Source organism: Hypanus sabinus, chromosome 8 (assembly GCF_030144855.1).
Source record: "Hypanus sabinus isolate sHypSab1 chromosome 8, sHypSab1.hap1, whole genome shotgun sequence".
Classification (NCBI taxonomy): Eukaryota; Metazoa; Chordata; class Chondrichthyes; order Myliobatiformes; family Dasyatidae; genus Hypanus; species Hypanus sabinus.
The window spans coordinates 43526454-43551693 of record NC_082713.1 but is presented as its reverse complement, the minus strand read 5'-3'; the positions used below and the strand labels follow the sequence as shown (position 1 = coordinate 43551693).

General features: G+C 38.8%; 1 protein-coding gene across 1 annotated transcript in view; it reads left to right on the top strand.

Moving 5' to 3' along the window:
- Positions 1 to 24368, top strand: part of gdpd2 (glycerophosphodiester phosphodiesterase domain containing 2) — a 65602-nt gene extending 41234 nt beyond the window's left edge. Inside the window, exons 6-16 of the mRNA XM_059976492.1 lie at positions 2357 to 2455; positions 5377 to 5470; positions 10050 to 10195; positions 10608 to 10690; positions 13924 to 14074; positions 15264 to 15488; positions 17168 to 17313; positions 18248 to 18395; positions 19633 to 19715; positions 22183 to 22205; positions 24245 to 24368. Of these exons, the coding sequence (XP_059832475.1) occupies positions 2357 to 2455; positions 5377 to 5470; positions 10050 to 10195; positions 10608 to 10690; positions 13924 to 14074; positions 15264 to 15488; positions 17168 to 17313; positions 18248 to 18395; positions 19633 to 19715; positions 22183 to 22205; positions 24245 to 24285 (1239 nt within the window). The 3' untranslated portion in view covers positions 24286 to 24368. The remainder of the gene's footprint in view (positions 1 to 2356; positions 2456 to 5376; positions 5471 to 10049; positions 10196 to 10607; positions 10691 to 13923; positions 14075 to 15263; positions 15489 to 17167; positions 17314 to 18247; positions 18396 to 19632; positions 19716 to 22182; positions 22206 to 24244) is intronic.
- Positions 24369 to 25240: the final 872 nt, after the last annotated feature.

The window sequence follows — 25240 nt, the reverse complement described above, 5'->3', positions numbered from 1 at the left end:
TTGGTTGTCTGATGCTATATCATTGTAGGGTCAGTGGCAACGTTTTATAATTTGCTTCACAACATTTTTTGGCATTTAATCAACTTTGCAGTTAACCCCAATGCTATTTGAGAAGGCTGAATAAAGTACAGAAGTTTCAGTCATCAAGTTCATAAGACAATCTTGTCAGCATTCCATGCTACATTGGAAGTTCTTGCAGATCTCAGCATACACCATTTTTACATTCTTTGCATGTGCAATCTTTATATCCAGACCTTAAGGGGACACACCAGAATAAACACCAATTTTCGAGCTAACTCTTTCTGGATGATCATTGTAACATGCTGAGGTAATTGATATTTGAGTCACTTCTAAGTTAAAGTTTGACTGCAAATGAGCCTTAGTTCACAACTAGAAACAACTATTACCTTCTATTGAACAAGTCATCAATTGGAATCCAGGAAGGACATTGTCAGAATTAGAATCAGGTTTAATTTCACCAGCATTTGTCATGAAATTTGTTGTTATTTGGCAGCAGTGTATTGCAATACATAGTAATAAAATAATTGTACATTAGAATAAATATATATACATATATTTAGTAATTAAATTAAATTAATAGTGCAAAAAGAGAAAAAATGAGTAGTGAGGTAATGCTCATGGGTTCAATGTCAATTCAGAAATCTGATGACAGAGGGGAAGAAGCTAATCCTGAATGGTGAGTATGTGCCTTCAGGATCCTGTACCTCCTCCCTGATGGTAGTAATGAGAAGAAATCATGTCCTGGGTGATGAGATCCTTAATGATGGATGCCGCCTTTTTTGAGGTATCACTCCTTGAAGATGTCCAGGATGCTGGGGAGACTAGAGCCCATGATGGAGCTGGTTGAGTAAGCAGCTCTCCAATTTAGTTCAATCCTGTGCAGTGTCCCCCCCCCCCCCACACCAGCTGGTGATGCAGCCAGTTAGAATGCTCTCCACGGTACATCTGTAAAAATTTGCAAGTGTATTTGGTGACATACCAAACCTCCTCAAACTCCTAATAAAATATAGCTGCTGTTGTGTTTTCTTTGTAACTGCTGGACCCACGATAGATCTTCAGAGATGCTGGCCCCCAGGAACATGAAGTTGCTCACCCTTTCCATTACTAATCCCCTGATGAGGACTGGTGTGTGTTCTCTCATCTTATCCCTTCTGAAGTCCACAACCAATTCTTTGGTCTTACTCATGTGGAATGCAAGGTTAATTCTGCAACTCAACCAGTCGATCTACCTCAATCCTGTACACTTTCTCTTCAGCATCTGAAACTCTGCTAACAATGGTTGTGTCATCAGCAAATTTATAGATGGCATTTGATCTGTGCCTAGCCACAGTCATGGGTGTAGCGAGAGTAAAGCAGTGGGCTAAGCACATGTGCACAAGTGTTGACTATCAGTGAGTTGGAGATGTTTTTTCCAATCTACACAGACTGTGGTCTTCCTGTTTGGAAGTCGAGGATCCAGCTACAGAGGGAGGTACACAAGCCTTGATTTTGGAGTTTTTTGATCAGAATTGTAGGAATGATTACCATATATGAATTGCTGAGCTGCAGCCTGTCGCAAATACCAGAATCGTCCAGGTGATCTAAGGCCGCGTGAAGACCCAATGAGATCACATCCACTATTGACCTATTGTGGTGATAGGTAAATTGCAGTGGATCCAGTTTATTACAAACCTTATTTTACAAAGAATTTAAAACTTTAAATTATTTGTAAAATAAGGTAGAAACAAGTAATTACATAGTAAATAGATGGAAAAGGTGAACAATGACAGGCATAGGAAATAAAGAGTGGAGACAATCTATGAGCAACTGTTGTTACAGTCCAAGGGTAACCATAGTTGACAGATTGATCTTAACTAGATAGATGTGGCAGATTATAGGAGCTTGGAACAATCAACTCCCCCACCTCTACACCCCACTCTCCATGTTGATTGGTTTCAGATCAACATAGACAGACTACATCATTTGCACTACTTCCTGAATTTCAACAAACAGATATCATTGCTGTTTCTACAAGTAGCAGCAGTAAGTGTGAAATGCACGTTTGGTTTCGATGCCTCTTAAAGGTGTTAAAACACAATAACAATTTCTTAAAGCTAATTGTTGTTGCTGTTCTACTATTTTGTTGCTGACTTCTGATTTAGCTTCAGAGCGCAGTGTAGTATTTATGGACAGCACCAAAAATGAAGCCATTCCAATTTCTATCCCTTACTTTCATCTAGGAATGTTAAGTATATCCTAAAATAGTGCCTGGGGTATATGAAATCCTGCAATAATTCCATAGGTCTCTTTTCCAAGTTAATTACTGTCATATCGATGTTCTCTCCTTATTCTCCAGGTTGCCGTGTTTATTTCTGCCTTGCTTATCTTAATGTTGATGGTTGTCATGAGAATAATGTGGAAGGAAGAATGGGACACAATACACATGTCTATTCAAGTGAGTTTTCTGTTTGTCCTCTTTTTCAATTTCTTCGTTTGGAGCCAAATTACAGAGTCATGTCAGATAACCTCAAACTTTGCAGTTTCCCACTGGCAGCATTCTCTAGGATCGTATTATGCTTGGGCCAAAAGCTGGGCACTGAACTAATTAGAAGCTTCTTTGTATTTTCATATGGAATAAAGCCACTGTTCTTTTGCCAGAATGTATGCTTCTAAATTCAGATATCCTAGAAAGTCTCAATCCAAACAGTAGGCTTTTTTCAAAGAAAGTGCCTGGTGAACATCAGAAGCTTGTTTTCTTAAATAGACAGTTGAAGAAAAATGCAGATTTTTTGAATATTCTTTCAAAAATGATCTCTTGCTGTATTTAGTTTTATGTGTTAGTTGCTGTTGGCCCTCTATTTGAACCCTTGCTTTCTGGGCAAAAGCTTCCTTCAATACGCTTGATTGCTGCTTTGAAAGCCTGACATTATTCTGAATGCACTGAACTTCTGAAGAATGAATAATATATGAATGTGGGAGATTCCAGCCACCTCCACTTCATTAGATACATTTCCAACCTCATTATATGCAAGGTAATTTAACAATGTCAGAAGAAGCAGTGCTTATAAATCCTGCTCTAACAGACAAGCTATGATAGGCTTGCAACATCTAATTCCAGATGATGACCTGCAAGTAACGACGAGATCAGAAATGGTTCTTCCTATACAACTTCACACTTCTAAAGCTGAAAAGTTTCACATAGCTGTGCTCATTTACAAGACATTTGCCATATCACCTATATAACAAAGAAAGAATGGCAGCATCAACACTTTTTGCTGAATGGAATTATCAGTTGCACTGCAGACAGTGCTATCACAGGCAATAAGGACTCCCAAGCGCAATGTCAAAGATAGTTTCTTCTTATCAGCCTCATAAACTGGGAGAATATCATGAAATTACATTCAGTCCATGGTTATTGGTATCTGATGACCTAAAATTTTGTAAACCAAAAGTTAATTACTATCCTGAAAATATCCAAAATATCTTCATATTGTAATGGGCGATGTGTACTTATTTTTAGAATACAATAACGTTAGGAAATTGGCACTTGAAAGAAACGTATAAATCTCCACCTCCATGCTATTGACATCACCCCAGCAGTAGTGGTTACCTCCGGTTTTATTATCTTCTATTGGGTCCAATCTCGCAAGCAGGAAAATTGCGCCATCCAATGTTCATACGATACACTACACAGAAAAGGCGATCGGTTTGTTCTATTGTGGAGACATTCATAAACACTAAGAATAATACTTCTCAGAGTGGGAGTTCCCAACTTAGATATTTCCTGTGTTTGATGAAAAAAGTGAACATGTATGAGGAACAGTTTTAACCAATCTTTTTTCAGAACATCAATAACCCTTTCTTCATTTAGTCATAGATGAGAAACCAGTGATTTTTAATTAACTAATTTAATTGATTTCCTATTCCTTTTATTGCTGTACAGTCTGCTTCCCTAACTAGAGCCATCAGCTTTTGATGTAGCTTCATCATCGCCATCATCAGCTCCAGCAGCTTGTCTCTATTGTCCCATTATAAACTATGAATCTATTTTTCTGTGGTATTACATTTTACCCTTTAGTGATGAGCTACAGCCCTGAAAGGAATGCTGCCCTATTGGATCCTGAATTCCCTAATCATATATGCCAGACAAGATCTCTAAATTTTAATTAAGCTACAGACTAATCAAACATAGAAGAGGTGACTCCTGTCACAAAATGATTTAGAACATAGAACATAGCACATTACAGGCCCTTCAGCCCACAATGTTGTGCCAACCATGCAACCTACTCTAGAAACTGCCTAGAATTTCCCTTGCTCATAGCCCTCTATTTTTCTAAGCTTCATGTACCTATCTAAGAGACCCTATTGTATCTGCTCCCAACTCTGCTGCCAGCAGGGCATTCCACATATTCTGTGTGAAAAACTTACCCCTGACATCCCCTCAGTACCTTTTTCCAAGCACCTTAAAACTATGTCCCCTCTTGTTAGCCATTTCAGCCCTGGGAAAAAGTCTCTGACTATCCACACAATCGATGCCTCTCATCATCTTGTGCACCTCTATCAGGTCACCTCTCATCCCCCGTCGCTCCAAGGAGAAAAGGCCAAGTTCACTCACTCTATTCTCATAAGGTACACCCTCCAATCCAGTCAACATCCTTGTAAATCTCCTCTGCACTTCTCTATAGTATCCACATCCATCCTGTAGTGAGGTGACCAGAACTAACACAGTTCTCCAAGTGAGTCTGACCAAGGTCTTATATAGTTGTAACATTACCTCACGGCTCTTGAACTCAGTCTCACAGCTGATGAATACCAACACACCATACGCCTTCTTAACAACTCCCTCAACCTGAGCAGCTGCTTTGAGTATCCTATGGATCTTGTGGATCCCCTACATTGCCAAGAGTCTTGCAACTAATATTATATTATGTCTTCAAATTTGACCTTCCAAAATGACCCACTTTACACCTATCTGGGTTGAAGTCCATCTGCCACTTCTCAGCCCAGTTCTGCATCCTATAGATGTCACGTTGTAACCTCTGACAACCCTCTAGCCTATCCACAACACTCCAACCTTTTCAGCCCAATTATATAGAGAAATATGGCATAACAGGTTTACCATACACTTTTCCTACAGGAACACTCCCACTTTTGCATATGATTCTTTGCCATTTATCAGCAAATTTCTTGCATGTTCAGAAATCACACTTCTCTCCAAATTGCACACAGATTGTGGTATAACTCATTTTAAGGGTGGAAGTTGTGAGTAAATGGACTTGAAAACTATGTTCATTTGCTTTTGCTTTGAATTAAAGTTTTAGTTTTGACTTAAGATGTTAACTTTAGAATTTTAAGTAATACTTTCTGTTTTTGCAGGTAACAGCTCCTTTCATTCACTTTGGTGCTGTTGCTGCTCTTACCATTGTGACTTGGCTGATGGCCAAACACTTTTTCCAATGTAAAAAACGCGGTGAGTAATGTGCATGTGAAGATGAGATAAAAGTCAACAAATAGGAGTCAAAAATTTAACATAAGAAGCTACAATCTAAACTTCCCAAGAGGATAGATCTAAGCAACAATGTTTGTCTGATATTTAGACTTCTGAGTGTATACGTATTCTAACTTTTGTACTCCGTTTTGGGAGTTGAGCCGTTTTAGAAGTGCACATCAAAAACATCAACTGAATAATGCAAATGATTTTCCAACTTCTTAAATTTTAGTCATGTTTTTCTTTTGAGAAGTCCTAACAATTTGACTTCTTGGGGAAACTAAAGTTTAAATGGTTTCTGTTTCCTTTATCATGGATTTTTATTTTTGAAGATATACTTTTCCTTAACATGAAACACAACAAAGACTGGAGAATCCTGTGCAACTTTCCATGTAGAAGATAGGGAAGGGGTATGCCTACATTACCTGATAATAGTGATCCCAGAATGTCAACGAAATATTTCAAATTTGCTTGAATTTTCTGCCTACAGCATTGTCTTCAGTGGACATTGAACACAATGTTTCTGATTCAGAAAAGGAAATATCACCATACAGAGGCTCTCTCATGAATGTGGGGAAAACAGAGAACAGAATTAATGTGGTTATTGTAAGTGGGTGGTTTGACAGTGGGCCAAAATGTCTGTTTTCATATGAGACCTTTCAATAATGCAGATGATTATCCCAACAATTATCCTGCTGGATGTCAACCAATTTTTTTTATAGATCATATCCTTACTGCCACCTATTGGGTTTGTGTGGCTTAGGCATTCAATCCTTCACCCACTAAACAAAAGGCTTACACTCAATTTATACTTGATGGTGATTAGAAAATCTCTATTTTTATGACAGCTTTTACTACTTGTACTTTTGGAGGAGGAAATTTTAGAAATTCTACATAGAATCACAGGTAGTAGTCATGGTAGTCAGGGTCGTAAAGAAAACTTTTGGCACACTGGCCTTCATAAATCAAGGCACTGAGTACAAGAGATATAATGTTATGTTGATGTTGTACAAGACATTGGTGACGCCTGATTTGGAGCACTGTATTCAGTTCTGGTCACCTACCTACAGGACAGATGTCAATAAGATTGAAAGAGTGCAGAGAATATTTACAAGGATGTTGCCAGGACTTGGGGACAGGAGTTACAGGGAAAGATTGAATAGGTTAGGACTTTATTCCCTGAAGTGTAGAGTATAGAACTCTTAGGGGAAATTTGATAGAGGTATCAAAATTATGAGGAGGATAAATAGGGGAATTGCAAGCAGGTATTTTCCACTGAGGATAGGTGAGACTAGAGCTAGAGGTCATGGGTTAAAGGTGAAATATTTAAGTGGAACATGGGGGGAACTTCTTCATACAGAGTGTGGAATGAGCTGTCAGGGGAAAAGGGGATGGGGGTTTGATTACAACATTTAAGAGATATTTGGATAGGTACATGGATATGAGGGGTATGGAGGGTTATGGTCTGGGTTCAGGTTATTGGACTAGGCAGATTAATAGTTTGGCATTGACTAGGTGGGCCAAAGTGTCTGTTTTTGATCTTTAGTGTCATATGACTCTGAATGGGATTATAATATGAGAAGTGTTCATGGTTTTGACATCAGAAACATGTAAGAGACAAATAAGGCTCAGCAATTGTCCTTCATATCTTGTGGAATCAGGATAACGATCAGTTTCAAATCTGCAGGGTGGTAGAAGGGAGAAGGGAAGAGTCAAAAGTTTAAAAATTAAAAAAACTGCTGGTGTCTTCCTCACTCATGGCTGATTCCATATTTTAAAAGAAGCTTCATATCTAACATTTTTATTTGTGTGTACACTTTAATGTTGGCCATCTCTATGACCCAGGGCTTCAAGAAATATGACAACTAACAGGAGATTGAAGTTTTCAGCCTTTCCTTTATGGAAAAGAAAAGCTGAAACCTTCTATCTCCCATTTGCTTACAGCTTAACAGACGAGAATAGTCACTGATACACACAAACTCCCTTAGTCGCTGTTGGTACTCTCCACTTCTCAAATAATTATCCAGTACCATATCACTTTGATGTCCAACCACAATCTTTACATTTTTCCTTCCCACACTTTCAACTAATTACAAGCTGTGGACATGATACAGGGTTGCTCATCCAATACAACAGCACAACAGCTCAAAAAGGGAATCCAACAATGTTAATCAGGTTAAGTTCCGCAGTGGCTATGGCTTCCAGGTTTTCTGGTCATTAAATGCTAACTGTTCCATGCCCAGACCATATTTTGGTAAATCTGCTCACGTGGCCAACCTTCTCCTTTTTGCATACAGGCAGAGGCTAAAGAGCAAAGCTCCAGAGACAAGGACAACAAAGAGTTGGTCCCGGGATGTAGCGGAGCAGATACAGGATTGCTTTGAGTCTGTGGACTGGGCAGTGTTCAAGGACACATCTGTGGATCTGAATGAATACGCCATGGTTGTCATGGACTTTATTAAGACAGTTGTAGATGAGTGTGTCATAACAAAATCATTCAGAGTCTTCCCCAACCAGAAGCCCTGGTTGAACCAAGAGATCCGCTATCTGCTGAGCACCAGGTCAGAGTCCCTCAAGTCTAGGGACCAAGTAAGTTACAAAAGGTCCAGGCATGATCTCCGAAAAGCCATCTCATTGGTGAAGTTACAATTCTGGACTAAACTTGAAACAACAAATGATTCTTGACTGTTGTGACTGGGCTTGAATACTATCATCACTTATAAAGTTAAATCAAGCTACATAGGCAACAAAAGGGCTTTGTTTCCAGATGAACTCAATGTCTTCTATGCTCACTTTGAGTGTCAAAACATAAACTCACACAGCCCCCAATGCTCAGTATCTGAGGCCAATGTGCAAGCAGCCTTCAGGTGGGTGAACCCACGAGAAGCACTCGGGCCAGACAGGGTACCTAGCCAAGTACTAAAGACCTGCACTGATCATCTGGCTGGATTATTCACTGAGATATATCATCTCTCACTTCAGCAGTCTGAGGTAGCCACTTGCTTCAAGCAAGCTTCAATTATACTGGTGCCTAAAAGAACATGGTAACCTGCCTCAATGACTATCATTCAGTAGCACTTACATCCACAATGATGAAGTGTTTTGAGAGGTTGGTGAGAAACATATCATCTCCTGCCTGAGAAGTGACTTGGATCCGCTCCATTTTGCCTCCTGGAGCAGCTTGACAACCGCAGATTGCCTTTTCACTCAACCCTGGGGCATACATTAGAATGCTCTGTATCAGCTACAGCTCAGTATTCAGTACCATCATCCCCTCAAAATTAATCAATAGGCATCAAGATCTTGGACTCAATACCTCCTTATGCAATTGGAATCTGTATTTCCATACTTGCAGACCGAAGTCAGTTTGGATCGGCAACATCACCTTCTCCATGATCTCCTGTTGTACAGATGTAGCACAAGTGGGTGTTAAACCCCCAATCTACTTGCTTTACACATATGGCTGTGTGGCTAAGAGCAGCTCCAATGATATATTCAAGTTTGCTGATGGCACCACTGTTGTTGGCCAAATCAGCATACGGGTGGTGGAATTGAAAATCTGAGTGAGTGGTGCCATAACAGCCTCTTGCTCAATGTCAGCAAGACCAAGGAGCTGCTTATCAACTTCAGGAGGAAGAAACCAGAGGTCCAGGAGCTAGTCCTTATCAGAGGTTAAGAAGGCAAGCAAATTTAAATTCCTTGGTGTTATTATTTTGGAAGACCTTTCCTGGGCCCAACACTTAAGTGTAATTATGAAGAAAGCACAGAAACACTTCTACTTTCTTAGGAGTTTATGATTACTCGACATTTCATCTAAAGCTTTGACAAACTTTTATAGTTGTGTAGTGGAGAGTATATTGACTGGCAGCATCACAGCCCTTGATGGAAACACCAATGCCCTTGAAGGGAAAGTCCTATAACAAGTAATGGTTATGGCCCACTTGTAATGCACATGTAATGCACATTTACATGAAGCATTGTTGCAGGAAAGCAGCATTCATTATCAGAGACCCCTACCATCCAGGATATTCTCTCTTCTCATTGATGCCATCAGGAAGAAGGTACAGAAGCCATGGTGCTCACACCACCATGTTCAGGAACAGTTATTACCCCTCAACCATCAGGCTCTTGAACCAAAAGGGACAGATAATTTCACTCTACTTCACTTGCCCCATCATTCAAATTTTCCCACAACCTATGGACTCACTTTCAAGGACTCTTCATCTCATGTTCTTGATATTTATTGCTTATCTCTGTGTTATTACTATTTACTTATTTTTGTATTTGCACAGTTTATTGTCTTTTGCACATTAGTTGAACGCCCGAGTTGGTGCGGTCTTCAATTGATTCTATTATAGATTTAATTGAGTATGCCTATGACAAAAAGAATCTCAGGGTTGTATATGGTGAAGTATATGTAATTTAATAATAAATTCACTTTGAACTTTGTAAATTTCCCTCAAATATTTCTGTAAGTATTGGAATGTGTGTTTGTTTACTGTTACAAAACCAAGATTCTAATCAATAGATCTGTATCATTAATTTTAATTTCTAATTTTAGTTTTCCAGATTGTCTTGTTCATATTTTATCTTGGATTGGTGATACTTCTTTATTTAACTCCTCTTGCAATCTCCTCTCCTTGTATTATTGAAAAGTCAAAATTGGCACAGAAACCAGATCTGATAGGGCACCGAGGAGCACCTATGGTAAGTATGAGCAACTCATTTGCATTAACTTCAGAGTCAGAGGGATCTAGGCTATATACCAGTAGTTAAGTTACCCAGATTATTTTCACCTCAGACCTTCTGATTCTGCTGTGTAGAGTTAAGATCTTCTTTTGATATTGCACTTTAAGAGCAAAGGAACTAAGGGGGAATAGATGGTGATGGAAGAAGACATTGCTCTGAGTAAAATTTACCCTGTATAATTCCTGTGTTATTTTGGAGCTTTACTCTGTGCCTAACTTTTGCCTGACATTCTGATAAACTAAGAATGCATAATACAAAATGTAGGAAAAGTAGACTGAGCATCATCTTACCCATGTAGTTTCTGAGTTTTGGGTGTCTGACACTGAGTGGATACTGGACATCTCATGTGGTCATAACTTTGCATTTCCAGTTGGCACCGGAGAACACCCTGATGTCTTTCAAAGAGACTGTAGAATGTGAAGCATCTGCATTTGAAACTGATGTAAAGGTTAGGTATGTGACAACAGCATTTGTCCTTAAGCAGTGAATTTACTATTTTGGGGGTTATTTCAGAGACTTTGGTTTAGTCATTTTAATTTCATCATTTGTGCAATGAATCCAACTTCATCAATGAAACTAAGTAACTTACTCCCCCTACCATAACAAACGACCGCCAATGCTGCTGGAAATGTCACCAATGGAAACAGTAACTGTGGAGAAAGAAATAGAATTTGCCCTTCAAGTCAAAATTCAAAATACCTCAACAACTTGTCCTCAAAAGCTTTTCTGTCCTTGCTGTACTGAGCTACTCCCCTGGTCCTATCTATTCTTCCCCTCCTTCTCTGCAACTTTAAAACTGTTTTTGGTCTTTCTGCTTTTTGAAAAAAGGTCTTTGATCTGGAACATTAAACCAGTTTCTTTTTCCACAGTTGCTGTTTGATCTCTTGAATGGTTCCAGTACTTTTGTTTATATTTTGTATTTTGTTTGAAGGACTTTTCATCAGAATGCCTGAAGCTTGTCAAACTCTCATTTTCATGCTGAGAATATGGAAAATTAGTACAAGGTTAATTGCTGACCCCAGCTAAATCAATAACAGGTGCACTCAAGTAGCACACAAAGATATTTCTTTTCCCCTTTCCAGTCCTCTATCAACTGTCTCACTGTGGTACTGTGGAAGAACTCTACAGCATGTTCCAAAATATGTATCAATGCCTGGGAGTTGGAGTGGCCCACTTCTGGGAACTGAGTGGTTATATTCCAAGTTGAACCTTAACCAACAGAGCTTAGTGACAGGCTTTTTGCTCTGGGCAAGAGACTTGCAAAGTGTAACCTATTCAGATCAAATTTCAATTTCTTGAAAGAGTGCCAAATAATTGTACACAAAACAGCAGACAAACCTCAATAAAAACCGAGAAAGGGCAACCAAGCAAGAATGAATAATCCAACCAAAATCAGGCTATTAGATAAAATACAAAGTTATTTCTAATGTGTAAGATTTCTATTGTTTTCCACCTTGATTTCTCGTCAAACTTGGAAAACTAGGTCTAAAAGTTGGATTATGTCTGTATAGCTGTTTTGGTTATGTAGTCCATCAACAACCATTTCAATCATAATGAAGCTCTGTGAAAGGTTGCTTTTAACAAGAATTATCTCCTCCCTGAGCAAAGACTTGGGTGCATTGCAATTCACCAGCTGCTGTGAAAGGTCTACCATGCAATAGTGAATGCAATCTCACTGACTCTCCAGTCTACTTTAGAGCATCTAAACAGCAGCAAAACATATGTCAGGCTGTTGTTTATCGATTACAACCCAGTGTTCCATACTATCATTCCTTCAATATTAATCACCAGACTTCAGAACCTTATCTACTGTAACCTCCTCAGCAACTGGATTCTCAAATTCCTCACTGGGAGACCACATTCAGTATACATCAATGACAGCATCTCCTATTCACTAACAATCAACACAAGTGCACTTCAAAGAGTAGGCTTAGCCCACTGTTCTACTCTCTCTACAGTCATGGCTGTGTGGCTTCGCACAGGTCATATGGCATTTATAAATTTGCAGAGGACACCACTGTTGGCCTGATACCCTGACCTCTTCAATTTGGCCTAGTGCCTGAATCATTGTACAAACACTAGGTTCAGTCATTTTGATATGATCTGCAGCCTAGACCCCGCCACCTCAATTTGGCCTGGCACTTAAATCGTCGTACAAACGCAGGGTTCAGTGGCTTCAATGCACTCTGGGGCTTGGACCCTGCCACCCCAATTTGGCCTGTACCTGACCTTTCCAATTTGTCTCGGTGCTTAAATCAATCAAACCTTGGGTTTTCCTTGCTCTCAGCAATGAGCCCACTGCCTCACCTTGCCACGGTTCTGCCACATGGAATTGCCTACGAGTCCAGAGGAAAGTTACAAGCCATTGTTTGCAATGACCGTTAACAGAAAAATAGTGATTAACAAAGTAGTTAGTTGTTTTCTTTGTCTCACTGGCCACTGCCCAGAAGTCATTGAGATTTTCCAGCAGCATCTTTAAGGGTGAGCAGCTTTAACTTCCTGTGCCTCAACACCTCTGACGATCTATCCTGGGCTTAATACGCTAATGCAATCATGAAGAAAGGTGTTATGAGCATGAGATTTGGTATGTCACCAAAAACTCTTGCAAAGTTCTCTAGATGTACAGTGGAGAGCATTCTGATTAATTGCATCACCGTCTGGTATGGAGACTTCAATGTACAGGAGACTGCAGGAGTTTATAGACTTTGCCAGCTCCATCACATTCACAACCTTCCCCATTACTGAGGACAACTTCAAAGAGGCGGTGTCTCCAGAAGTCAGTTTCCATCATTAAAGACTCTCACCATATGGGACATGTTACTACCATCACAGAGGAGATACAGTACTGCACTATACTGTGGCCACAAAACAACAACTTTATGTCACATAAGACAATTATAATGAATACAATTCTGATTCTGATTCCAGCCGGCTTCTGAAACCAGAACAGACATTGTAATATTTTATATACAACTGAGGTCAAGTCTAGGAGGGTGTGCGGAGGTCAGATGCCCTATCAGGGCCTGGGGTTGTTTGGAAGGATCAGGCTGGGATGATGATAAGGTACAGTAAGAGGCTAATGGTCATCCAAAAGGTGTGATAATTGGAATCAGGGCTAGGGGTGGGAGGCAGGAAGTTGCATCTTCCACAGAGCAGAGAAGGAAAAACCATTGTCTTTAACTACACTTACTACTATCTATTTTCAGTGGCCTTTTGAGTAGCAGTTTATAGTTGCAAGAAAACATTTTAAAGTGCAGTGCTCTCTACAGGGAACCTGTGGTTTGTGCAAGCTTGTGATGCCATTACCTTCAACTGAGTCATCATTGGGATTCATGAATGTACTGCAGTCATCTAGTCATCTTTGTGTGAGACATGATTCCACACAGTCAGTGGACCAGATAAATTTCTGATCAATGGTAAACTTCCCTGAGATTCAGCAAAGTGAATGTCAGGTGAGGATGGAGAGAAATGGAGATACCCTAACCCTAATATTAAGAATATTATTTATGAATATTGATTTGAGTTTGATTACATAGGTCACAGGGAATACTATGTCAGTACATTAAAAGAGTTACATAAGTGTACAAAGGGAATGCATCCACTGGATAACAACATGAGGAATTGGATAATTCATTAGAAAAATCAAAACTAGACTGATAAGCTTTACATTTTTCTTTTTTTCCTAGCTTGGATGGAGTTCCATTTCTAATGCATGACAGAACATTTGAAAGGACAACGGATATAATGGATATTTTCCCCAAGCGAGTTCACAATGATGCCTCAAGTTTTACATGGGCAGAGATTCAGCGGCTCAATGCTGGAAAATGGTTTCGGGAGGTGAAGATGCTGCCGCTTTTCAAACCTAAATTTCTCTTTGAGATCAAAGTGCTGCGAAATACTATGACCCATAAGGGAAATAAAAACAAATGAACTCAAAGCTTACCAATGAGGGAATAAATAATTTATAGAGAAGGCATTCAACTTGCATGAAAATCCCAAGTTTAAATCCCGCTAAAAATGATAGTTAAAATCATTTAAAGTCAACTGTTCAGAATAAAAGAAGATTTTTTATTTATTCTTTTGGAATAGCTCAAACTGCTTAATAGCAATAGGGTGTAATTGAAATAAAGGAACAATTATAATGCAGGGAGTGTGACAACCAAACTTCGACAAATAGCAGTGTGTAAGTAACTCAGTTATAAGAAATGCTCATTGAAACATAAGTATTTCCATTGGGGATAATGCTTTTTCTATTTAAAATAGTCCCATGTCTTGTTTTAATGCACCCTTGAAGGTGGAATCTAAAAGTCAGCTATTCCTGCAGTTCAGCATTCCATCTGTTCTGCAGTGAGGTATCAGTTTATATTTTGATGCACATGTTTCTTTAGTGAGACTACGACCCACTTCCAACTCAGATAAGATTCATATCTTTTGTTAAATTAATCCTGGATCTTCAACACTTTCTAGTAAGTGAGAATCCACTTCAGACCTGATGATCACTATAATATTATATGATACTCCCTCCCAGAAACACCACACATTTGCTGGTTGAGTAGATAGAAACATCATACAGAAAAGAAATGTTATTCTGATACTGAGACTACGTAATACAGGGAAATTAAATAGAGATGCTACATTTAACCATGCCTTATCTTTAAACACTGAATGGGATAGCATTCAGAGAGATATATTTTACAACTAACTTGTATGGTACCTAACTCCAAAGCTCAATGCCAACTGAAAATATTTGTGATCAAATATATTTATTTTTGTTAATTAATTTTCTTCAATTTAATGAACCATATTAGCAAAAATTAAAGAAAGAATATTGATAGTGATTAATAAACATTCCCTTGCCCAGCACTATAAAGCTGATTATTGTAATATTTTCTTGAAATCTTTTAAAGCTCTGTGTGGTAGTCAACAAATGGAACATTGTGTTTGTGTATGATATAAAATAATAAGAACACTTTTCTGACGATTAATCTGAATATGTGCTTTATTTTCCCACTGCATTTAATAACAGAAAGATCCTTACAGCACAGCACAGTCATTACCAAAGAAATCTCAAGAAGAAGCTTGCAAACAGCACGTTTGTTCACTGGCTGAACTACTGAAACTTGCAGAGGACAATAAAAAATTTATAATGTTTGACTTGCGAACTCCAACTGACAAATCTCATCGACACTACAATGATTCACATAAAGTTGTTGTGGAAACCATCATGAATTCTTCCATTGACCACAATCTGGTAAGGAAACTGAGTTTCTCCTTCAACTGGGCTGTTAACTAAAATTCAGAAAATCTTTGTACCGGAAGATTGTTAATTCTATAGCATGGCTCTTATAACAGGTCTCATTCATCTTGCAAAGAGTCTCTGCCAGTTGTAAAGCATTTTTAACTGAACATTTGTATCTATGTAGGATGGTAACTAAATAAGAATTGAAAATTTCAGAGAGCATGCAATAGCAATTCAAATCCACTGACCGTTCCTGGTGTACCAAACAGACTATTTTATTCCCGCATTTAAATTAGTCTTGAGGTGGTCACATACCTGAGGTATTTCCTACCATTTTAAAATGATATGATTGCTTCTATTCCTCAGCAGAGAACTTGGTTGAACTAGATACTTAAATACTGCAGTTCTCTTTCCCTCGCATTCAAGAGAAGAAATAAATTAGTAAATTGCTTCATTATTGTAACGTACATCGAGGTATAGTGAAAAATTTGTCTTAAATACCTGTTCAATTAATTACAACAGTGCATTGAGGTCCTACGTGGAAAAACAATAACAGAGTCCAGAAGAATTGTTACAATACAGAGAAAATGTTGTGTAGGTAGACAGCAAGGTGTGAGGTAGATTGTGAGGTCAAGAGTCTTGTCTTTCCATTCAAAAGAAGCATACAATAGTCTTTTATCAGCAGGATAGAAATTATACCTGCGTGGCAGTATGTACAAAGTACTTTCAGGCTCTTGTTTCTTCTTCCTTGTGGGAGGGAGGTGAAGAGGGAATGTCCATGGTGGGTGGAATATCTGATTATGCTGCCTGCTTTATTGAGACAGTGAGAAGTCATAGGCAGAGTCCATGGAGAGGAATGTTTTCCATGATATGCTGAGCTGTGTCTATGACTCTCTGCAGTTTCTTGAAGTCACAGGCAGTGAAGTTTCTATCCCAAGGTGTGATGCATCTAGAGAGGATGCTTCCTGTCATTCATTTATAAAAATTGGGGAAGGTCCAAAGGGACATGACAAATTTATTTAGCCTCCTAAGAAGGCAGAGGTGCTGGTAAGCTTTCTTGAAAGTGGAATTAACATGTTTGGATCAGGAAAAGCTATCGATGGATGTTCACTCCTGGGAAATGCTTTTTCATTCCACCTTCCAAAAGGCAGGAAAATATATGCGATTGTGCATGATGGACGATGTTATGTAGAAAAAGTAATCTGTGTTACAATCATTATAATCATTGAGCTGTACTGTTGTTTAAATAAGTTTGTCAATATACCTGCATCACCATCTGGTACAGGAATTGCAAGACTTCTGACTACAAGTCCCTATGAAGGATTGCTTGGAGGATCAGCAGGGTCTCTCTTCCACATATCAGAGATACTTATCAGGAGCACTGCAAATGCAGGGCCCTTACAATTGTCCATGATCCCTCCCATCTGTCCAACAATCTCTTCGACCCCCTACCATCAGGCAGGAGGCACCTGGTTCAGAGGAACATTGTTTCATTTGGTGGTATACATGTATACAGTTGAATGACAATAAACTGAACTTGAACTTAAACGCTATTATTAAAATTATGCATCTCCACCTCCTTATCAATAGCAAGTTCTGGCTTGCTTCAGCTCATCTTCTGCCTTTCGATTACAATAAAATTATCAGCCAATTTTTTTCCTTTCAGACTTAGTGTGTTTGCTTCCTTGTAGATCCTTTGGCTGCCCAACAATAAGAATAGCACCCCTCCTGGTTTCCAGCAGGTTCTGGGAGATAAACTTGACCCAGAAATACTGCGAAGGAAGAAAATTTACAAAATCAATATTCGTTATAGCAACATCAGTGAGGCAGAGATCAGGTGAGTTACTTCTAACTTAAATATGAATTGAACCAAACTGTAAACTATATAAAAATAGATCATGGAAGAGCTTAGCTAAAATCTCAAAGATAAAATGCGACTCATTTGAGAACATAGTAATGAAATTCTTTGTGTTGCAATGTACTAAAGGGATAATGCAATGAAATCATGCTCGCCACATAGAATCTCAGCTTTTAGGAATGATTTTCTACTCAGAACAGACTTTCATGAATATGTCCTCTCTAAGGTTCAGATATATGTTAACAGAATAGAATGTGTATTCTTAAGGATCATTCTCTGCAAAAGAACAATTTTGTATCATTCTTCCTAGCACATGATAGGATAGCAAGGCAAATCTACCCCATAGGACTTTTCCCCTTCCTGTTCAAGTGCATGCCATCCCTTGTTTACAGGTTAACTCTGGATCCCTGCCCCCTGCACCAACTCTTCAGCCACACACTAATCTGCTATATTATCCTATTCTAACCCTCATTCCCTCATGGCGCAGGGAGTAATCCAGAGATTACTTCTGAGGTCCTGGTTTTTAATCTCTTTCCTAACTCTTTATATTCACTCTGCAGGACTTAATCCCTTTTTCTACCACTACCATTTGTGCCAATGTGCACAATGACTTCCGCCTACTCACCTTCCCCACCAGGCACCAGGGAGACAACATACCATTCTAGGATCTCTTTTTCAGTTACAGAATCTCCTGTCTACCCCTCAACTATTGAGTGCTCTATCAATAAATTTCTTTCTGCCTTTACCTTTACTGCTAAGCCTCAGAAGCAGTAATGGTGACACAGACCTTGCTGCTGCTTTCTCCGAGTGCTCAATCGCCTCCTCCCCAACAGTATCCAAAACAGTAACTGTAAAGTATCCAAATCTTTTTGAAAGCATTTGGTTAATACCTTTTATCACTTTAATATTTCAGGAACTATGCAGCAAAAAATATCAGCACAAATGTTTATGTTGTCAATGAACCCTGGGTGTTTTCCACACTATGGTGTGCCAAGGTAAATTCTGTCACAACCAACGCATGTCATATCTTCAAGAAGATGGAAGTACCTATTTGGCACATGGTAAGTGAAACCTTTAAACTTTATGTAGGATGGGAGGTGTGTAATGAAGCAAGGCTGGATGTGGCACAGTTTGTATATTTCTTCATTTATTCTTAAACTTCATGGCAAACAGTTTATCTGAACTTCCTTTTTTTTGTAAACTAATTCTGCTTTCCTCATAAGACAGCAAGCTGAAAAAAAAGATTGACTATTTCATTTATTAACTGAACAGTTAAAATTCTTAGATGGTGCAGAAAATTCAAAGTAAAATTTATTATGCAAATACATACATGTTACCATGTACAACCCTGAGATCCTTCTTCTGTGGACATATTCAGTGAATCTATACATCAGTAACTGTAAAAAGGATCAATGAACAACAAACTGCGTAAATACAAATATAACTAAATAGCAATAAATAATAAGAGCATGAAATAACAAATAAAGAGTCCTTAAAGCAAGATCATTGGTTGTGGAAACGTCAGAAATAGAATGAGTGTAGTTATCCTCTTCAGTTCAAGAGCCTGATGGTTGAGGGTAGTAATTATTCTTGAACCTGGTCACGCGAGTCCTGAGGCCCCTGTACCTTCTACCTGATGGCAGCAGCGAGAAAAGTGAGAAATCTGCAAGAACACTGACGTCCTGGCAACAAAGTGCAAGCTTGACCAAGTTATAAAGGACATGAGACAATGTACAGTTTTTAATGATTAGAAAGTAGAAATCATTTAGAATAAAATTAAGCCAGAGATTTTTGAAACTATTTTGCATAACAAGGTACATCTGTAAGGAATTCATGTTAACTAAGGTTAATATTTCAAGTCGATAGCCTATGGTTAAATGTATTAGTTCCAATTAGCAAATGGGATTAGAACTATGATGCCTAAAATTGTAATTTATCTCTAATCTTAATCAATCAATTCTCTGAAATTTTGATGTAGTTTTATAATGTTTGCCAGCACCAAGCAAGATGAGATTGTGCAAAATTCAAACTTAAAAATTAAAATAAAAGATAGATTTCTAAGTTGCCAACTAATTCAATAATAGCATTTTTAACATGAACCTGTGGCAAAAATCAGCACGATCTAATGTTTATCATGAATCCATTTGATTACTATAACTATAAAGAACAAGGATCAGCTTTGGTCTGCAGTTAAGTATAAGCATTGTTAATTACCAGACCACTCCTGTCATTTTGCTTATAAAAATTGTTAGTATATTTTGTTAACTTTTGTTTAATCTTATCCTGTTTTGTTTGCAGAACCCTGAAGACTATTTAATCATATGGATAACTGTAGATTCTGTGTCTTTCCTGTTGATTCTTTTAATATGCTTCATTCACTGGTAAGGAATACTACTTAGCCTGCAACCAAAATAAAAAATATAATTTCAAGGCAGTAAATAAGAACAATGAGTGCTTCTTGAAGCAGACAGAACAAGGACTGGCAGCCCTTAAGTATGAGATTTAAACCCCAAAAAAAGTGAGAATGAAAGTCATGGAGTGTGACTTCCAATGGTGTACTTACCTGCAGACGCATATTCAATCATTCTTCATTCAGGGAGGACATATGAGCATTGGCAAGCTGCCAAAGCACTGTGCACTTCAGTTATTTCAACTGTCTTTGGTAAAGATTTGTTAAGTAGCAAAAATTAATGGCAGTGTTCAAAAGTAGGAATTGTGTATACTTTCCTTTTAAACTCCGTTGGTGTTTAACATGCCTGCTGCAGCCAGTCTGAAGCCAAGCTGATCATTGCAGAACAGCAAACCATCTGCTGAAAAACTAAGCTGGTGTAGCAGCATCTGTGGGTTGAATGGAATTGTCGACATTTGCTGTTAAACCCCTGCTTCAGACCCAATTAGTTCTGATAGTAATAACATACACATCCACATCAGTGCCAGTATCTTTCTTTTACCATTCTTCATAATTCATAAGGTTCTCAATGGAGCTGGATGATATTTCTTGACCGATCTTCCATATTCATTTGATTCATCTTGGGAATTCATAATTCCGTCATCCTCTGTACCAATATCCATTTGCCTTCTCACGGCAACAGCAGGAGATACAGCACTGTCCTTATCCCACTTTTCATTATTTCTAACCGTTTAAGGACCAAATTCGTTCTAGATAGCAAAATAATTAATTTGCATTTCTTCCAGTTTAGGGTACTATATTCTGTGCTCGTGGTGTAGTCTACTCTGTATCAAAATAAACAGAATTTGGTTTGCTGCATTGTAGAATACAATTATATATTTTTATCTAGAGATACAGCAAGGTAACAGGCCCTTCCAACCCAGATGAGCCTACGCTGCCCAAATACACCCATGTGACCTACTGACCGACTTACCCATAAGTTTTTAGAATGTGGGAGGAAACTGGAGCACCCAGAGGAAGGCCATATGGTTACTGGGAGAACGTATAAACTGCTTAAGGCACTGGTGGATTAGCATTAAGTTAATCACTATGCTACTGAGTGGCCCTAAAACAAATACCCGTTCTTTTTCACATGAATGAGGTTGAGACTTGAGCAGCCTGTCACTTTAAATAGCCTGACCTTGCTGTCTTTGGACTCCTGTGTTATTCAGAGGAAGCCTGATATAAGATTGATGAATGGCATCCAATGATGAAATGGCCAAGATGTGCCCCATGGTAGTGTAACTGCACTCTTACAGCTCTGGGTGTTGGAGTTCAGAGTTCACTTCCGGCATCACCTGTAAGGAACCTGTATGTCCTCGCCATGGAATGCATGGGTTTTTCTCAGGTACTTCAGTTTCCTCCCACAGTCCAAAGCCATAATGAGTGGTTATTGTAAATTGTCCCGTGATTAGATTTAAATTGGGGTTGTCAGGGGCAGTGTGGCTCAAGGGGTCAGCAAGGTCTATTCCGTGTTGTATTGCTGAATAAGTAAATTAATAATCATCAACCTATAACACTAACTCTATTTTGTATCCCTTCATAGATACTGCCTGACCTGCAGGTCATTTCCATAATTTCAAATTTCCATTATGTATAGTGCTTGGTACATTACAGTTCAAGCAGTGTTCTCTGTCCTCTCCCTTCTTTACACATATCCCCCAAGTAGATCAATAACTACAACATCTGTCCACTCTCAGCTAGCACCAGCTGTTACATCACTCAGTGTCTCTTGGTATCCACCTCATTACAGACTTCCCCTTTGTTCTCTCCACCACTCTTCCCCTGAAATTTAAATTTTTTTCATTTATAACTTTTCCTGGTTTTGCTGTAAGGTTAACAACCTAAAACAATTAAGTCTTTTCTTCTTTCCACAAATGCTTCCTGAATACTGGTATTTCCAGAATTTTCCTCTCTTTATTTATGATCTGAGTAGGTCCATCAAGGTAGATGATGGTAGGGCATTTCCCTTGTGGAATCTAGAACGAGATGGCATTGTTTCAGAATAAAGGATTGCCCATTTAAAACAGAAATGTGGAGAAATTTCTTCTCTCAAAGGGTCATGAATCTTTACAATTCTCTACCCAGGAGATTAGTGAATATATTCAAGGCCACAATTGACAGATTTATAGCCGATTAGGAAGCCTGGGGAAATGAAGCATAGATTAGATTACAGATGATTTTTGTGAACAATAGAACAGGCTCAAGGGGCTATTTGGCCTATTCCTGCTTCAAAGCACACATTTTTATGCTAGTGGCTTTCTTGATTTTGCACATTATTCCATAAAAATATCTATTGAAACTTTAATTAACTAATATTATGGCAGTGGGGAGAAGTTATATTTGTGAGGTCTGTTCAGTTGATATCATTTAATTGATGAATTACATTATTTTTGCAGGTCAAGACACAGACGTGCCAGAGGTAAAAAAAAAGAAATACTATGGTGAATTATCACTTTATATCTGGGAGCTATGAGACAGAGAGATACTGATGCCCATCTTCACACTTATTACTTTACAAACAAATCTCCCCATTTAAACTCAAATTTTAATTATTGCACTGGATTTTCACAACTTTGTGATGTGAATTCAGCCAGTTGACCAATCACTAGCATCCATTAACCTGCAGAGTAAATTCTGCCTGCCTGTACCAGCTAACCAAGCTTGAGAAGAACAGGAGCCAAAACTGGGACATGCTTTGCTGTCTTGTTTACAGCCTCTCCTTCATGAAAACATGGCTCTCTTTGGGGAACTAATTAGATCACTTAACCAACATAAATTGTTGGGGTGTCAGGGTCCAGTTGTACAAGATGTTGGTAAAGCTCTATCTGGAGTTCTATATGCAGTTCTGGCTGCCCGTCTGCAGGAAGGAAGCATTGGAGTGGGTACACAAAACACTTAAGAGGATGCTAAGAGGCTAGGACAGGCTGGATAGGCTAGGTCTATTTTGCCTTGGAGCACAGAAGGTGAATAGGTGAATTTATAGGGGCATATAAAATCATGACAGACATAGAGAGGGTGAATAGCCAAAGTCTTTTTCCCAGTGTAAGGGTGTTGAAAACAACAAGGCACAGGTTTAAAGTGACAGGGGAAAGATGTAAAATGGGCCTGATAGGAAAGTTTTTCACATAGAGTGTGGTGAGTATACGAAATGAGCTGTTAGAGGAGCTGGGAGAGGCAACTACAATGATGACATTTAAAAGACATTTAAACAGTTACTTGAATAGGAAAGGTTTAGAGAGGTGTCAGTCAAATACATGCAGATGGGTTGATCTGAGTTGACCAGCACAGACGAGCTGGGACAAGGACTTGTTTTCCTGGGGTATAGCTCTGTTGACTGTAAGTGCTTGATTAGTTTTCAGTTTCATCTTTGTATACATTACTCAGAAACTGCTGATCTCCTGGGACTTTCATTCTGAACACTCTAAGGGCTTACAGAGATTGGTGCAAAAAACAAAAAACATCCAGTGAGCAGCAGTTCTATGGTTGAAAATGCCTTTTTAATGAGAGGCAAAACACGCAAAATGCTGGAGGGACTCAGCCGGTCAGGCAGCAGTCTTGATGAAGTCCCGATGAAGTGTCTCACCCCGAAATGTCGACTGTTTATTGATTCCTATGTATGTTGCCTGACCTGCTGAGTTTCTCCAGCATTTTGTGTGCGTTGCCTTGGATTTCCAGCATCTGCAGATTTTCTCATGTTAATGACAGAGGTCAGAGGAGAATGACCAGACTAGTTCAAGCTGACAGGAAGGTGACAGGTAACCGCACATTACAACTGTAGTGTGCAGAAGAGCATCTCTGAATGCACATGTTGAACCTTGAAGTGGATGAGATACAGCAGCAGAAAACCACATCAGGTTCCACTCCTGTACCTAATAAAGTGACCAATGAGTTTATATTTTCCAAATCTTCACAGCAAAATTGTTTTTATGAGCAATAATGCTCTCAAAAATTGCTCCTTACAGACTACAGATCTGTAGTACCTAGATTAGTAATTCTCAACTCACAGACTATATGTAGCACAGCTAATACACCACTACAGTTTACACAACATGTCATTGAAAACATCTTTAACTGAGTACACAATAAATAGTTTATGTCCAGGCATCCAAAAATACACATTTAGAGGTGAAAGTATGTTCTACTCTGGAAAATGGATTACAAACCAGTTATCTAGATTATGTTTTAAGTTCATATTCAATGTTGTTTTTATTCTTATCCTATCAGGTGTGTAATAATTATAGATGATGAGTCACCTCATTGTTACCACAAACAGAATAATTTATGCTGTCAGTCTTCTTGGCCACCAATGTACCGTCAGCTTTATTATCTTCTATCAAGTCGTGGTTAAAACAGGATTTCTGCCAATTGTTTCCAATGTAATCATTGAGCCATTGCATTTAGCTGCTCACAAATAACTATTTACCTTTTTAATGATTTTTTATTGTTTCTCTATTCCAGATGTTAACATGCACAGAAACACTGAAGAGACTATACTATAATTAAGCTTTGAGACCTCTGTTACTCTATACTTGCCATAACCTTTAATGGCTCAGTATCACAGGAATTGTATGCAAAGTAAAGGTCAAAGGAAAACTGTATCTAATTTGTTAAAAATATTTTTTTAATGAATTGTTTTAAGAGTGCAGTTTATAAAATATAAAAGTTTATAAGTGCAATTTATAAAATAAAATGTGTATTTTTTTATCTGAAACTGTCCTGTTTCAATAGGTTTCATCAGACACATATATAAAATATACATACAGAAATTCTTTTTCTTTGCAAACATCTATGAAAACAGAGGAGTGCCCCAAAGAATGAATGACAGTTAAACATTAGAACCCCAAAGCATCCCCCAGCTCCCCCCCCACACACAAGCAGCAAAGCAACACACCCCCCCCCACCAGCAAAAATCATCAGTGCCCTCCACCAAGCACTCAAGCGTGCAGCAAAGCATCAGTAAAGACACAGACTTGCAGTACTCCAAGGACTACTCGTTCACCTGGTAAATCAACATACCACAGTGTCTCTCTCTCTCCCTCTCCCTTTCTCTCCCTCCCTCTCTCTCTCCCTCCCTAAGAGAGGTGTCCCCATTTCACTCAAAATGGGAGACATAGAAACTCATGAACAAAGAACTCGCTAATTTACGATGTTAAAAGTCTGTTGTGTCGCTTTTTCCGAGCTCTACACCCAGATACTCAGCCCCAGAAAGGAGCAACTCTTCAGACTCACACCCCACAGCAGCTAACCCACTGCTCCCGATATTCTGTGTTCTCCCGCAACGCTTCAGTCAGGGGCACTGGCCTAGAATCAGCATGTCTCCAAAGCAACGAAATTTCGGAATCCAGAAGGCGCACTAGTCTTCCAGGCTGCCTCCTTGGCATATCAAAAAGCAGCCATTTGGGAGGCCCTGAAAGTGGGTCCCTGCCTAATAGCAACTTTTAAACTATTAGATTA